This window comes from Pleurodeles waltl, chromosome 5 (assembly GCF_031143425.1).
Source record: "Pleurodeles waltl isolate 20211129_DDA chromosome 5, aPleWal1.hap1.20221129, whole genome shotgun sequence".
Taxonomy (NCBI): Eukaryota; Metazoa; Chordata; class Amphibia; order Caudata; family Salamandridae; genus Pleurodeles; species Pleurodeles waltl.
Window position 1 is genome coordinate 883352565 of NC_090444.1, and position 16492 is coordinate 883369056.

A 16492-nucleotide genomic window follows, 5' to 3' on the forward strand; every position below is an offset into this window, starting at 1 on the left:
ATGTTCCGTAATAGGCTTAAATTCACCACGCCTCTACAGAGTTCGTGCCGAAAGATCCTGAAACAGTTGGAGCTGGAGACCTCTAAATTGGATCTGCGGGAGATTGCGCGCTCGTTGCAGTATACTGTCCTTAAGCCCATAGTTGTGGACGCATGCCAGGATGTCCGGGGGGCTATCTCCATCACCCCAAGCCCAATGCACTCTATCCAGCGTAATTTCTCGGGACTCCTCAAAGCCAAGAATTGAACGAAATAGCTCCACCACAAACTCTGTCGTCCTTCTCAGCCCCAGACGACGCTCCCCTAATGCGGATATTATGCCGGCGTGAGCGGTTCTCTAGGTCCTCCTCCGTAAGCTGGAGGAGTTCTTGTTGCTTCCGCAAACGAATGCATTCTTGTTGGAGATCCGCCACCTCCTCTCCCCGGGAGATTTCACCCTCCTCAATCTGTGCCACCCTTTCACCGAGGGATGCGACTTCTGCTCTCAGCTCCTTTACTTCATGGGAGATGTCCCTTCGAAACTCCTGAAGATCGCTCCTGAGCGAGTCGAACAGGGAAGCCAGAAAACCCCTCGTGACTGGGGCTCCTTCATCCTCTTCCACCTCGTCCCTCTCCTCCGGAGATTTCGCAGCAGGTGGACCCTCTAGAGCTCCGCCCGGCACTGGGCGAGCCTCTGTAAGCATCTCTCTGACAGTCCGCTCCCGTTTGCCCTTAGCGGACGCCATCACTCCAATTCCCTCACCGTGTCGGGCGTCCAGTTCAATCAAGGCCTCCTCAAAAATTTGCCCGCGGGTCACACCAGGCCCAACGTAGTCACCAACCACCACTAACCTCTTCCCTCAGTGGCACGGCACTTCACCTCCCAGCCGCTCCTTATGTTGTGGTGCCAATGAGGTCCTCCGCGGGCCGCCTGCATCGCCGAGCAAAGGGTTCGGGGTCCCTCCTCACCAGGAGCTGTTCATCGCCCCGATCTGGATGTCTTGCACAGCAGCAGCAGCTCAAACAAGGCCTCCTCAAAAGTGCACCCGGAGGCCGGGTCACCCTAGGCCCAACGCAGTCACCAGCCACTACAAACCCTTTCTGACAGTGGCGAACCCTTCACTTCCAGCCACTTATGATACAGCGCAACTGGGGTCCTCCGCGGGCTGCCTGCACCTCTGATATAAGGGCCCAGGGTCCCACCTCACTAAGGGCAGCTCATCGCCAGATCTAGATGCCAGGCACATAAGCAAGTCATTCGTTCCTCCAGCCAGGGGCCCAGGGCCCAGGCCCCACCGTCCTCAGGCACCGGTCCCCCGCGCCCTGCCAGGAGCGCACCACAGCCCGCACTAAGCACCTATAACGCCTATAACGCGGCGCCCTCCTGGGCCGCTGCCGCACCACTCCCCAGGGCCGCAGAGCCACACGGCCCAAGCCGCCGCAGGCCTCTCCTGCCTACCGCAGGCGCCGGTCCAGCGACACCGCACTCCCGCTCGGCGTCACCACAGGCGTCCTGGGCTCTCCAGGGCTCACCACCCTCTGGGGCGTCCGATGCGCTCCCCGGGCCACCAATTTCACCCCATGTGGTGCCGCAAAGCCGTGTCAAGGGCCTAGGCGGTGGAGCATGGACAAAACGCGTCCGCTCACGCTGCCATCTTGGCCACGCCCCTGAATTTTGTATTTTAGGGGGCTCAATGACTCCAGAACTTCAGATGCGTTGGATCAGAGAAAGACACTGAAGAACCATAAGAAGCAAGAACTGAGGAGCAGCAACTAACTTGGTGCCAACCCTGCTGGCCTGCCTGCTGTCCTCGTCAATTACACCAAAGATGACTCATCCTGCAGCTGATCAGCCTCCAAAAGCCTGGGAAGACTGCCAGCACTTCAAGAAGTAACCAGCATCTCACTTGGAGCCGAGGAGCTGCTTTCCTGCATATTTGCAGGAACCAAAGACCAGCGCGAATCTATGCCAGTGTGACCTCGCAGGAAAAAGCAGCACTGCACCAGAATCTCGCAGCCCGAGGAGGAGTGAACAGACCGTACCCACAACATTCAGAGACCACCCAGAGCTGAACCCTGCTTGGGTTTAGTTGGATTGGACCCGCTGTCCTTGCCTGCAGCCTCTTTGTCCACGATACAGAAACCACAAGTGCCTTCGACCACGAAAGCCCAACACCTGTAAGCACCACTGCATCCAAGCCCCCCAGCCCAATTCAAAGATGGCCAGCAGTGCCAGCAAGGTCCCCAGACCCTTGAGAGCTAAGCCCACCGTTAGATTTGGTTGGACAGTCCCTGTCTGCAGCCTGTTTTCACAGACAACCACAAGTGTCTCAAGCACTGCAACCTTGCCAGACAAAGAACCATTGCACATGCGCTCCACAGTCTGAGTTGCTGTGGACTAAAGGTGTGCCTGGGTGCCCAACACCTTCAAGACTTGAGCCCTTCTTTGGGTTCAGCTGGACTGGTCACCTAGTCCCCACTTGAAACCCCTTTTCTCAATGACTGTTTTTCCATTAAAGTGAATGGGAAGCCCAATGCTGTAAGACACCTCTGTTCCTGGATGCCCCTGTGCATCCTGAAGTGAACTCTTTGGTCCCTCGGACTTGCTCCATAGTCACCACCACTGCCAAAGTAAGTCCTGTAAGTCTTTGCTAAGTGCCCAAATGCAATATGTTTCTGTTCCCATACGATAACATTAGGGCACCCGAAGCTGAAAAGAACCTCTGCACCCAGATGTCCCAGAACTGACCAACGTGACCTGTTGGTGCTGCCTTGGACCTTTCCCCTTACTTAACTTCAGAAGAGCAGTCATTCAAGTCGTTGCTCAGTACCTGTATACAGTAGATGCCTCTTTTCCCATAGAATAACATTAGCGCGTTAAAGTCAATACAAGTGTATTTGCTCTATTCTTCAAAACTGTTAACTCAAAAAGTACTTACCCAATAACAAAGTTCTTGGTGTTAAAAAAAACAATGTCCTTATTGAGTGTGTATCATTTATTGACTGTGTGTATGTAACAATTGTCTGATACTCCTGTTTAGTTAGGCTAAGCTGCTCGACCACACTATGACTAATAGAGCACTTGGGATTTTTGAAGAAAGCCCTGACCACTTCTAAGGGGATCTCTGGACTCTTCACACAGCATACCTTTTTTTGGTATACTGTATAAATAGCCAGCTTCCTAGAAGCATGATCATGGTGTGGGTACCTATGCCCTCTGTCTAGATGCTCTGGCGATGGCTCCCTTCAGACCCCATGTGAGTGTTCTCTGATGGTCAGTCACTGGTGGGTTTCCTGAACATCTGGGTGGACATAGAAAGTGTCATCTTGCTGATCACAAATTGCGTCTTCCCAGAGAGGTGGTGCAGTGTGTTTTTTGTCAATGGGGTGTACCTTTAATAAACCGTTCCGCCACCACAGAAAACATTAGGTGCCTAGCCTTTTGCACCCTGAAGTACTCTCTGGCTGTTTGGGTAACGTGTTGCGCTTTCGGTGGTCCTTTGGCCTCCTTTACACCCTCCACATCTATGCTGCTGCCGCCAGGGATTCGGAAGGTGGCCAGGAGGGAGTAGCCCCAGCTCATCTAGATAGCCCTTGATTGGGCTTGGGGAATTTGTTACCCTGGCCTGCTGAATCTGAACATCTGCCCTTCACTTAGACTGCCCTTTCGAAAGGACCTGCTGTGTCCAGAATATGCACCTCCTTATGTGAAATGGATTTGAGCTCTCCTCGAAATTGACAAATAAGTGATTTTTTTGGCTGCCCGCCATCCATCCACAAAGTTGATTCTGGCTGCCTGGAAACAGGTAGATCCCCTTCAAGCCTGTCTTGTTTGACTTTATTTATTGGCTCCTTCAGACTTTCTTTGTATACCTACTGAGCCCTTTTTATTTAAGTTACCTGCTCGTGACGTGTTTCTTACATGAACTTTCATACGTTTCTTGAGGCTCCTGTTACTGTGCCGCAGTAGGACCTTAATTTGGTCCTTAAACCTTTAATGTGTACAGTATTTGAGCCTACACATGGTTGCACCCTGAGACTTGGAACTCTGAAGATGGTTTTACTCGTTACCTTCACTTCTCCACTTTGCATCAGTAAATTGCAGGTTATCTGTTCAGCTGGGGTATACTACTACTACCTCTACACCCCCCGAAAGATTGGTACTTAGGTTCCGAGCACCCTTTTTCTTTAAAGTAGTGTGTTGCCGTTTTCATATTGATTCATTTTTTATATAGAAAAATTAATTTTTGTTATTAGGTGATTTAAACTTTTACAGTGAAGACTGTTCTAAGGTGGATTCAGCTGCACTTATGGCGGATTTGCTGACAGTTGGCCTCTCACAGATAGTCAGTGGCTTTACCTATCTTGCAGGTTGTAGAAGGCTGGCTCCGTTTATGGTTTACACCTATGGTGTGGCACCCTATACTCAGTTCAGGCAACCCTTAGTGATGGTGAATTGGTATCCAGGTAGCAGAAGCTCTCTAGGGGTAGCTGAGGCGAGCGACTAAAGATTATCCTGGAGGAATGTAAAGCACTTTCAATACCTCGGTAGTCGGAGAGTGAGTCACTTACAAGAAAGAACCACACAAGTGTTGCAAAATAAAGCAGGGCTAGACAGAAACTGAATTAGCAATTAAGAGGCCTTTAGATCTTATTCTTGTCACATTTGCTCTGTGTGCTCAGAGGTCAAAAGTCAGTTGGTCTTCTTTCAGTGCAAATACTCTTCCTTTTGACTACAGAGTTCCAGGATTTTGTAAGGTGAACTGTCTCACATGTGAAATGAAAGGCTTTGGGTATTGGGTTTTTCCTAACCCCCAACATTTATATAAATAAGTCAACTTAACAAACATTTCAAAATATATTTCAGTAGCTGTGAACGACCAATTTGTTTTGTACTTGTGTGATGAAAAAAATATTTTAATAGGATGAAAAAGTCAAAACACTTTACTTGGTGACGTGCAAATGATAAATATTTTTTCTGAAACCTTATTTTCAGATTATTGTTAATACACTATATAGTTTTATCAGTAAACCTACAAGCTAGTGGGAAGGATTTTGGACATTTCTTGGAAATTTACTGACTGTAGATGGCAGTGTGCTACCTCATCATGCTTTAGTAATATACTTATTAAAAGGGAGTGTTTAAACATAAACTGAGAAACACTCCTGCCCTGATGGCCAAGCTATTAGTAAACTAAGGGGAATGTCACGCATGGATCATGTGTACCCTATATGTGCACTAGATTTATCATACATGGAGCAAACGTTTAGTGCATTTCATCAAACGAGGGCTTTTTTACAGCAGAAATGCTGAACACGCATATTTGAAGGTGCACTTGTGAGAATATAGAAAAAGGTGACTTTAACATACAATATTTGCAAAGGGTCACACAATTTGAGACCAGTTTCTGGGTCAAGTACATTAGTTAGGTCGAGTAGTTTGTTCAAGCTACTCGACCTGCAGGTCTAGTAATGTTTCTGATTTTTCAAGGCCTAAAAGGATACTTTGTTACAACAGTACTACTAAACTAGCATTGGTATATCTATCTCCCTTTAGCCAATAACCATCAGAAATAGCATAAAAATACACAGGGACCTGCGGGTTGGGGGAGTTGTGTCAAGCCATGTACTAAACTAGTGGAATGTGAAAGACTGCCCCCCCCCCGCCCTCTCCCCCAACCAAGGAAAGTGTGGTAGTTAGCTAGGGGCTAGGGACAGTTGGGAACACCAGAGGTAAGTACGGTAAGTGACCCCAGCAGCTGAGTGAGGTGGTTACCCACCCAGATGTCCCAAAGACTAACACAGAAAGTAGCGGTTAGAGTTTGTGAAATTGAGGACCCTTCCCAGTGGACTCAGACAAAACCAGGATGACAAGAGGGTGGCTGAAGAGTAATCCTACCCCACAATACCCGAAAGACAGGGGTACCTACACCATGAGCAACCCATAGGTGATAGAGAGTCATAAGGATGCCTCACCAGCACACAAAAAATCAGACGTCCCACTTCACAGGAGCTGCAGGACAAGGGCTGATCTTCACAATGCAGAGTGCTGAAGGCCGGGGCTTCTTGGTGCCTGAAGATCTCTTTGAGAAAGATTCAGCAAGCCTTGGCAAGTGCAACAGTCGCAGTGTGTAGGGGTTCCAGTTGGGTGGCTGGAGCAGGGGCCCACAGTCTCCCACTTTGGTTAGAAGACCAGGAGGGCCTAGAGGATGCCACAGACTCACCACTTGTGCTGCAGGATCTTTAGATGTCCGTGGACAGCAGACCCCACCAGCCGGTCGACGTTACCTTGAGGTGCCTGCAGTTGCAGGGGAGAAACTCCTTCACTCTAAGGGAGATTCCTTTGTGCTTCCAGCTACAAACAGTTATTGTGACGCTGGAGGATGCGCAGCCTTGGATGTTACAGAATTATTTCAGGATCCGGAGAAACAATGTTGCAATGGTAGACTTCTCACCAGAAGAAGACTTGTTCGGTTCCAATGAAAACCAGCAACAGTTCAAGAGTCCAGGAGCAGATGTCGTCTTGCAGAGAGTTCCTTGGAGAGTCTTGCTCGACGAATCTGAGGACCCACCCGCAAGGGAGCCCTTAAGTAACCCTAAAAGTAGGGTTGATCACTCTCTGCAGTGACCCACCTATCCGAGGGGGGTCAGGGACGTCATCTACCTGGCCTAATCAGTCAGATGCTCCCAGGGGCCTCTGCACATCTTATTTTTAAGATGGCAGAATCAAGTGGCCACCTGGCAGAGCTCTGTGCACCTCCCTGGGGGAGGAGCTGGGCAGGGGGTGGTCACTCTCCTGTCCTTTGTGTAGTTTTGTGACAGAGCGGGGACCAGGGGTTCCTGAACTGGTGCAAACTGAATTATGCAAGGAGTGTACCAAATGTGTCCTTCGAAGCAGTCTGGTGGTGCACAAAGGCCATCCCACCCCAGCCCCTAGACACGTAATACACAGGGAGAGGTGATAATACCGCTCTCTTGTAGGAAATCCTTTGTTGTGCGTCTCCGGCTTGAGCCTTGCTCACAGGCAGGAGGGCAGAACTGTGTTTGGGGTCAACAGCAGCGTGGGCTTGCATCTAGACCCCGTAAGGCTGCACAGGCAGAACTGGGGGAACCTCTAAGGAACCACCAGAGTACGTTATCATGCAACTAACACTGGAATTGTTGTAGTTGCATGATTCCAACATATTTGATACCGAACATGCCTAAGTTCAGAGAGGCCATTATGTATTTGGCACACTTGTGTTGACCGTTGCCACTACATACCTTAAGATGGCTTCCCCGCACTTACAGAGTCCAGGAATTGGCCTGGGGTCTGTAGAGGCACCTGGCTCATGTAGGGGTACCCTCACACGTAGAGACATGCACCCTGCCCCTGGGCTGAAATGCCTACCAAAGGGTGACTTATAATGGCTAAGTGCAGTGACCAGGTTTGGTGGTGAAATGCATGCACCATTTCACGCAGACTACAATGGAAGGCCTGCAGACAGTTTGTGTGGGCACCCGTGGGTGACACAATACATGCTGCAGCCCGTGTGAGACACCTTTTGTACTAATGCCCTAGATACCTAAGTACCATGTACTAGGGGCTCACATGGGTGCACCGGTATGCCAAATGTGGGGCTAAAAAGTTTACCAGCAACTAAATTTAGGGGAGAGAGAAGTGGCAGTGGGGTCCTGGTTAGCAGGATCCAAGTGCATAAGAGTCCAAAACATACCAACACCAGGCAAAAAAGGTGGGGGGGGGGTACTACACCCAGATACCAGCTGACTGCACAGGTCATTTCACTTCTGACACTACTGTACCTCTATTTTTGACAGATCACTACATGAACACTTCTGTTGTAGCACTATGGTTTTCAGGGTGTTGCCTAGTCTGTTTTTAGGATAGGATTATACTTTAAAGATTTGTTTAAAGATTTATTTGTATTTTTACCATATGCTTCGTTTTCTGTTTTTAGGGATCTGAAAGCAACTATGAAGACATTAAAGATGGAGTTAACATTCAGTACTTGGATTTGCAGCAAAACAAGTAGGATTTGCTTCTTATTGCTTGATTCAAGCAAGGGTTATGTTCATTGAGAATGGAAGAGTGCTCATGCATGAACTTTATGGTTATTTCTTTGAATTTGCAGCAAATACATCTGCCTCTTTACCCATAAAGCATACTACTACTTTATCTATGCTTGGCCTGTTGAATTCTTTTTGGAGCAAAATATGCGTATCAGGTAGTATCAAGAGAATGAGAAGTGTTTTGGTAATTTAGAGAGGCGCCTCTATACAGCTGGATCTGAACTGTGGTTTAATACAACCTGTTGCAGAATCTGAGGCCAAAGTTGTTAATGGACATGATTTTGGCCATGTTAGCACAAGCTGCAATTTTATTTCTCCGGCATGCCGTTTCTTTATTCTGAAGGCAAAAAGCAAGTGATAGTTATTTATGAATCTTTGCAAAGTTTTTTTGGTATTCTCTGGTTTAATGCAAAGTGCAGCGGTCCGTTTCTCTCCATTCTAATTATTTATTTAAAACTTTTGAGTGACTACAATCTCGTCTCATCTCCCTGAGCATCTCATTTAGATGGTTTATGTGCAGAGAGTGTTTTTTGAAAGTTATTTATTAAGCCACTTTTGACCTGATACCCTGAAGAAACTAACATACAAGAAATGCGCCATTGTTTACATTTTCTCAAATCTGTATATGCAGGTTTCAGTTGTAAATCACACAGGGAGTGGCCAATTAAGTCTGATTCCACAGTGAAAGTGGGAAATAACAGAAATGAAATTCCCAGTGTTCGCTTTCGGTGCAGGAATATCTCAGAGACTTCTAGATTCCTTGCTTACGAATTTCCCCTAGGTGTCTGATTGGATCTGGAGATTTTCGTGAGCAGTACTTCTATGCCCCATTAGGTGGCACTGATTGGCTCTGCGTCCATCTACTACGTTGTCCCCGCTGGATATGATGTGGTTCCTATGTAGGCGCCACCCTGATACGCTGACATCTGTTCTTATCTTTCGCCGCCAATAAGCACTGATATGAATAGAGCTACCCCTCAGTCACTTTTTGACTGCCTTTTTTCAACTTTGTGTCAAAACCTTTGAGTTCTCCTGGTGCATCAAGGCTGTCTTCTAGAAAGGTAGACTTCAAGTCCTGTGGATCCTGTCATCGAGCGATGCCCATGACTGATCTGCACCTCGTGTATCTTTAGTGCCTGGAGCATGACCATGACCCAAAGTTGTGCTCCGAGTGTCGGGCCATGGATCTGAACACTTTGAGAGAGCGGTCCGTAAAGCTTGAGGGTGGCCCAGCGCTCTACTCTGCGCAAGTCGAGATCTCGGTCCAGAGAATGGTCACAGGCTCGTTCACTGAGTCCATCATCATCATCATCCCATTCCAAGATCTCGGGGATCGGGTAAGTGAAGGCGTATGAAGAAGTCAAAGCATTCTTTAACTTCCCCTTGTATGTCTGCAGAAAAGACAAGGGAGTGTCGACGTTCTAGGCCTTGCTCTGCGGAGCCTCTGCCTGGACATAATCCGCACCTCCCTGAGTTTCCGGGAGCCAGAACGACCCCTGCCCAACTTAGTTTTATGAGGCCATGCACCTAATTTGTGGCCAGCCCGATGTGACTGTAGCACCTTTGGGCCCACGGAGTTGGAAGGGGCACCTTTGGGTTCTGCGCTAACAGCTTCGACCTCGGTGCAGAGGAGAACCCAGGAATCTAGCCCTTGATCCAGACCGGTGTTAGTTGTACTATTCGACCTTCCATGACACAGGTCCCAATGGTCTTGGCACCGTCCATGCCCACGGGCAGCACCACACCCATTGTAATCCCTCCACTCTAACACAGAGACGGATGGGCGTCATTTGACTCTGACGCCGGCAGGAGCCTTGCCTCCTAGACTGGATACTGAGCCTTTTTATTATGAGTTAGGCCTCAGGGATGAATGGGAGGGGTCTCTGTACCCTTTAGAATGACCTGGAAAGATTGAGCAACATTGGCCTCAAGCAGCTCGTCACTGACCCTACCCACATCTCGGGACACATGCTTGACCCAGTTTCACCTCCAGCGACAGTCAGGTACATCCACACCACTCACCTGGTCCGACCACCACACTTCACCATCCCCGGACCCACATACCCCGGCACCTTGCCCCCTCCTCCCCCTGCCCCCCCCCCCCTCCAACCCCTCCAGATTCACGTGAAGAATTTGGAAAAAGGTATCAGAAGGCCCTTGGAACGACATTCTCCGCTCCTGCCTCCCAGGCTCTACACACAACCCTGAGCGAGCAGCAAAGAGCTTTTCCCAGTGGATCACAGAATGCGCTGCCATCGCCCCGCCAAGATCAAAATCAAAGACCAAAGCAAAAAAGCAAGCTGGATCACAGAAGAACTGCACTCCTCAAAATGCAACTGCTGACAACTTGAAAGGAAGTGGTGCACCAGCAGAAAAACGGAAGAACACACTGCCTTCAGGCACACCCTCAACCAGTACCACCGAGTCCTGAAAGAAACCAAGAAGAATGCACTAGCTGACTTCATTAAAGCCAGCACAAACCACAGCAGAGAACTCTTCGCCATCGTAGCGGAGTTCACCAATCTTGCAGCCACTGAGAACGATAACACTCCCTTCCAGGAACTTTACAACAACCTAGCGCACTTATTCCATGACAGGATTTCGGCTAGCTATGAAATCTTCAAACACCAACCCTCCGCCGCAGACACATCAAGCAGCGCACATGCAAAAACTCGAACCCCAAACATTTTCTCACCCACTGGGAACTCCTCCTGAGGCAAGACACTCTCTCCATCATGAACTCCATACACTCTGGAGCACCTACTGATCCTTGCTCTCACCACGTCTTAAACTTCGGAAACAAGACAATCGGCGATAATCTCATGAAAGGTAAAAATACCTCGATCACCCTGCCCTCCTTCCCTGAGGTCTGGAAATACGCTGAAGTGAGGCCCCTCCTGAAAAAAAAAAAATCTGCCCACCCAGCAGAATTGAAGAACTACCAGCCCACTTCTGTGCTTCCCTATCCAGCAAAAGTCCTTGAGGAAGCGATCAACCAGCAACTCACCCAGCAGCTAGAAGACCACAACCTCCTGGACCATTCCCAACCTGGATTTCGAGCTAACCATAGCACTGAGATAGCCCTGATTGCAGCCACAGATTAAATCAGAGCCCCCCTGGACCCGTCCGCCTTGTTTAACACCATCTCCCACCACATCCTGATCAAAAGACTCCACCATTTCGGTATTCAAGGAAACATCCTCAAATGGCTTGCTTTGTTTCTTACCGGCAGAACCCAAAGGATCAGTCTCCTACTGTTCCCCTCAGAGCCCAAGAAGATCATCTGTGGAGTCCCCCAAAGAATGTCCCTCAGGCTGACCCTCTTCAACACCTACATGACAGTCAGTCAGGTCACACAGACTCAACGTCATCTCCTATGTCGACGACCCACAGCTCATCCTCACTGTACAAAGATCACTCCACCACAAAAGCTAACTTCCACAGATGCATGATGAAGGTAGCAGATGAAGGACAACTGTCTCAAACTCTTGAAAATACTCATCCTTGTCCTTATCTTTGGGATCAACACCTCGCAGTGGACTCACACATGGTGGCACGCAGAGCTTGCCCCCTTTGCACCTTCCTGACAGATTACGCCAACCCAACCTTGGCATCATCCTGAATAGCAATCTATCGATGAAGAAACAAGTCGACACAGTCTTGTCCACCTGCTTCCACACCCTTTGCATGCTCCACAAAATCTTCAGCAGACACCAGAAGGACCGTCACGCATGCCCTCATCACCAGCAGACTGGACTACGGAAACATACTCTGTAGAAATCACAACATGCCTCCAGAAGACTACAGACAATACAGAACTCAGCAGCAAGACCCTTAATCGACCTCCCCAGAAGGGCCTACATCGCACCTGTTAGGAATGGGTTTTTTGGTTGGCAGTCAGATTACCCTCTGTCCAAGCAAGAACCCTCACTCTAGTCAGGGTAAGTCACACACAATCTAAAATTATCCTGTGCCCACCCTCTGGTAGCTTGGCACGAGCAGTCAGGCTTAACTTAGAATGCAATGTGTAAAGTATTTGTGCAATAAATCATACAATAACACAATATAGCACCACAAAAATACACCACACAGTGTTTAGAAAAATATATAATTTTTATCAGGATAATTGTAGGTCAAAACGAATAAAGATGCAATGTGAAATTGTAGAGATATCACTGAAAAGTGATATAAAGGGTCTTGAGTCTTTAAAAAGCAAACAAAGTCTCTTTCAAGCACAAGGTACCTGGTTTAAAGTGGAAAATCTCCGCAAAGAAGAAGAGATATGTGAAAAAATGGTGTGTGCGTCAATTCCTCCCCTGCACACACGGACTTGCGTCGTTATTTTTCACGCGGGAAAGTCGTGCGTAGTTTTCCAGCACGCGGACAGTCTTTCTGTGGGTCGCAGGATTACCAGATGTCCCGGGGTCTGTACGTGGATTCTTTGGCTTGTTTTCCGGCTGCGCGTTGTTCCGGGAGGCTGTGCATGGAATTCTCACGGCAGGCGTCGCGTCGATTTCCCCTCTGGAAGTCAGGTGGCGTTGTCCTTGCGAGGCCGTGCGTCGAAGTTCTGGTCGCCCCGAAGCTGTTGCGTCGGTGTGCAGTGATTTTCTCGTCTTTAGCCTCTTCTCTGGGGGGCACCCTAGGATCTGTTACCAGATCCGCATCAAAGCCGGTCATACCGGTGCGACCTTCCCCAGCGGCGGTGAGGACGTCAATACTTCTGACGCTGGTCGAGCCCACAATCGATGTATGATTCCAGATTCGGACCCGGAGCCAGAACAACGCAGTTCAACGCTGATTCAGTCTTTGACAGGGACTTTGCTCTTCAGGTTGGATCCTGATCTTTAAGCCTATGGGTGTGATGAGAATATGGAGGGGTCGCTGGACCCTTCAGAATTCCAGCTAGAAGATTGTGAAATGGACTGGGCTCAAGAATTGGGCGAAGCCAGTGATCTTGATACCTCACCTGACGCTGGCATGCTTTCTCCCCCTACTGTGGCTACAGAGGAGGGAGCCTCTTATTTCATGGTGTTAAGAGTGTCCGAGGTCCTCGGGCTCCCTTGGGTGGCTGTCAGGACTGACCTTATGAAGGTGCTTCAGCACTGGGCTTCTAAATCTGAACTGTTTTTGCCCTTCAATGAAACCCTCAGTGATGTCCTGCTGGAGACATAGTCTAAACCCAGCACAGGGCTCCTGTCATTAGGACAGTCACCCACTGCCACAGGCCTGTGCCCAACTACCCTAAATTACCAACCCAGCACCCCATGCCTGAGAGTTTGGTCATCCAGGCTTCTTCCTCTTCTGGCACATTCCCATCCGCAGCCCTAGATAAGGAATCAAAATGACTGGACCAACTTGGGAAGGAGTTTTTTTTTTTTTTGCTCCAGTCTGGCATTGTGGTCGGTGAACACCACATGCCTTTTGGGCCACAATTTCCATACTTATGGGATACGGTCGTACTGGTTCTGCCACAGGTCCTGGAGGAGGCCCAGACCGTTCTCTCCCAAGCTGTTGCTGATGGGTGAGATGGAGCCAAGTTCATGATTCATTGTGGGCTGGACACAACCGACTCAGTCGGCATATATGTTGCTTCTATAGTGGCCTTGAGGCATCAAGCTTGTTTGAGGACAGATGGTCTTTCGGGGGATGTCCAGCAAACCCTTATGGACATTCCCTTCGACACCCATCTCTTCAGAGACCAAGCAGACTCCGCTCTCGAGTGGTTTTAGGAGTCCCTGGCTATTACTCAGTTCCTTGGCCTCGCAGCTGCTCCTCTCCCCCTTTAATTCACTTTTCGCCCTTTTTGTGGCTACGGAAGGGGCGCCCAACCCCGCTGCAGCCTCCAAACCTTACTAGTCTGTTGTCCGTCACTGGGAATCCATCATGATGGACAGGTGGGTTTTGCAAATTGTCCAAAGTGGCTACTCCTGCCCCTTTAAGACTACCCCTCCGGCCATGCCACCATCCTATGATTAGACGACCGAGGATCACTTAGCCATTCTCTGTGAGGAAGTTATGTCTCTCTTGGCCAAGGGAGTAATAGAAGAGGGTCCCTGTGCCAAAAGTAGGTTGCGTGTTATTCCCACTACTTTCTGGTACCCAAAAAGGACAAGGGCCTCCTCCTTATCCTAGACCTCCCGCCACTCAATCTTTTCCTCAAGAAGTTGTTGTTCCAAATGCTGTTGGTCCTTTCTGCCCTGGACCCTGGAGACTGGATGGTAGCGCTGGACTTGGAGGACATCTACTTTCACATTCCCGTCCTGCCTGCTCAGACGTTGACTTGTGGTTCAGAGTAGGTCACAAGCACTTTCAATTCACCATGCTTCCCTTTTTCCTTACCAGCGCCGAGTAGTGTTTTGTCTTCCTCTACTTCGACGACTGGCTTTTGAAGGTGGGCTCACCCCAGGTTGTCGTCTCCCACCTCCAGACCACGGCAGACCTCCTGCTTTCGCTGGGGTTCACTATAAATGTGCCAAAGTCATACCTCACTCCCTCTCAGACGTTCCTGGTCATCGGAGCTGTTCTGGACACAGTGTAGTTTCAGGCTTATCCTGCTGAGCAGCAAGTCCAGGAAATGACTCTTGGGCTGCTGGGCCTCATGACCTCCTACATCCTGCTAGTCACACATGCCAAATGGCATATGCAGGCTCTGCAGTGGGACCTAAAGTTCCAGTGGATGCAGCATCAGGGGAATGTATCCGATATGATTCAATCTTGGAGGGGACTGCGCAAGATCTGCAGTGGTGGCTTTTGAAACGCGATTGGGTCAGAGGAAGGTCCCTCTCCCCTCCACACCCATATATAACAGTAGTGGCAGATGTGTCACTCTTTGAATGGGGTGGCCACATGGGGGAGGTGGCGATGAGAGGCCTCTGGGCTCCACATAAACCTTCTGGAGCTCAGGGCGATCAGGCTTGCATTGAAAGCATTCCTTCCCTCTCTCAAAGAGAAAGTGGTGTAGGTGCTCAAGGACAACACCTCTGCCATGTGGGACTGCAACAAGTGGGGTGGGGTCGTGGACCCTTTGTCAGAATGGCATCTCCGTCCGGAGGTGGTGCAAGGAGGAGCCTTGTTTAGGTCTTTCTGCCTCTGCAGAGAACATGCAATGTCAGCTGTTTTGCGTGTTGGAGTTTCCAAGGCTGCACTCACTCTGTGACACTTTTTGTCTCGAGTGGAACTCAGGCCTCCTATACGCCTTTCTGCCAATACCGCTTCTGCCCAGAGTTTTTAAGAAGATACAGTACAACCGGGCCCAAGTAATTCTTGTGGCTCTGGACTGGGGACGAAGAGTATGGTACCTCAAGCTTCTGAGCATGGCCATCGATCCTCCACTCAGTCTGCCTCTTAGGGAGGATATTCTGTCGCAGCAGTGGGGGATGGTTCTGCACCCGAACCTGTCCAGTCTCCCTTCTTCCGTGGAGATTGAGTGGCTGCAGTTGACCGCTTTCTAACTTCCGCCGAAAAGCCTGTAATGTTATTTTGCCAGTAAAGCGTCTCGCCACCACAATGGTATACGCCTGTCATTGGAATACATTTGTGGCATGGTGTCCTAACAAGTCTGTTGATCCCCTTTCTGCACCTCTGTCTGAGTTTTTTTTGTTTATACTCTCTCTTTGTCTCTCTTGCCCAGCAGGACTCTGCTTTAAGCACCATTTAGGGTTATTTTCTGCCATCTCTGCTTTCCTCAGACTACCTGATCAACCATCCTGGTTTAAATCTCCTATTGTTGGGAGATTCCTCAAAGGTCTTCCCACATGTTTCTGCCTATCCCGTTTATAATGCCCCAGTGGGACGTGAACCTCGTACTCGCTTTTTCTCATGTGTGCGCCTTTTGAGCCATTTCATAACTGTCCTCTTCGGCTTCTCACTTTAAAAACAGCCTTCCTTGTAGCCTTCACCTCAGCACGTAGAGTGAGTGAGCTTCAAGCTCTTTCTTCGAAGCCACCCTTCATCTCTGTCTATCCTAACAAAGTGGTGCTTTGTAACAGTGCCTCTTCCCTGCCTAAAGTGGTCAAGCCCTTTCATGTAGGCCAATCCATCACCATGCCAACTTTTTACGGACTCCGACATCCTTCTTGTGAAGAGGAGAGTTTCCACCGTCTGGATCCAAAGAGATCGCCAACAATCTACCATAATCATACCAAAGCCTTCCAGGTAGACCATCAGCTCTTTGTTGGTTATGTGGGTGCGAAGAAAGGAATGGCAACGCAGAGGAGAACAATCTCTTGATGGTTTGTTCTCTGCATTAAAATGTGGTAGGCTCTGGCTAAGAAGCATCCCCCATAGGGTTTGCGTACTCATTCTACCAGAGCAACAGCTGCAACCACTGCCTTAGCACGGGAGTTCCAGTCTTGGACGTCTGCCAGGCAGCAACCTGGGCGTCCTCGTACATGTTCACTAAACACTACTACCTGGACACTCCGGTCCGCAGGGACGGCTGCTTT

At 49.2% G+C, this 16492-nt stretch overlaps 1 protein-coding gene across 1 annotated transcript in view; it reads left to right on the forward strand.

Moving 5' to 3' along the window:
• NUP133 (nucleoporin 133) overlaps positions 1 to 16492 on the forward strand; it is a 942256-nt gene that overhangs the window by 210401 nt on the left and 715363 nt on the right. The window contains exon 8 of the mRNA XM_069234985.1: positions 7937 to 8007. Coding sequence (XP_069091086.1) covers positions 7937 to 8007 — 71 coding nt within the window. The remainder of the gene's footprint in view (positions 1 to 7936; positions 8008 to 16492) is intronic.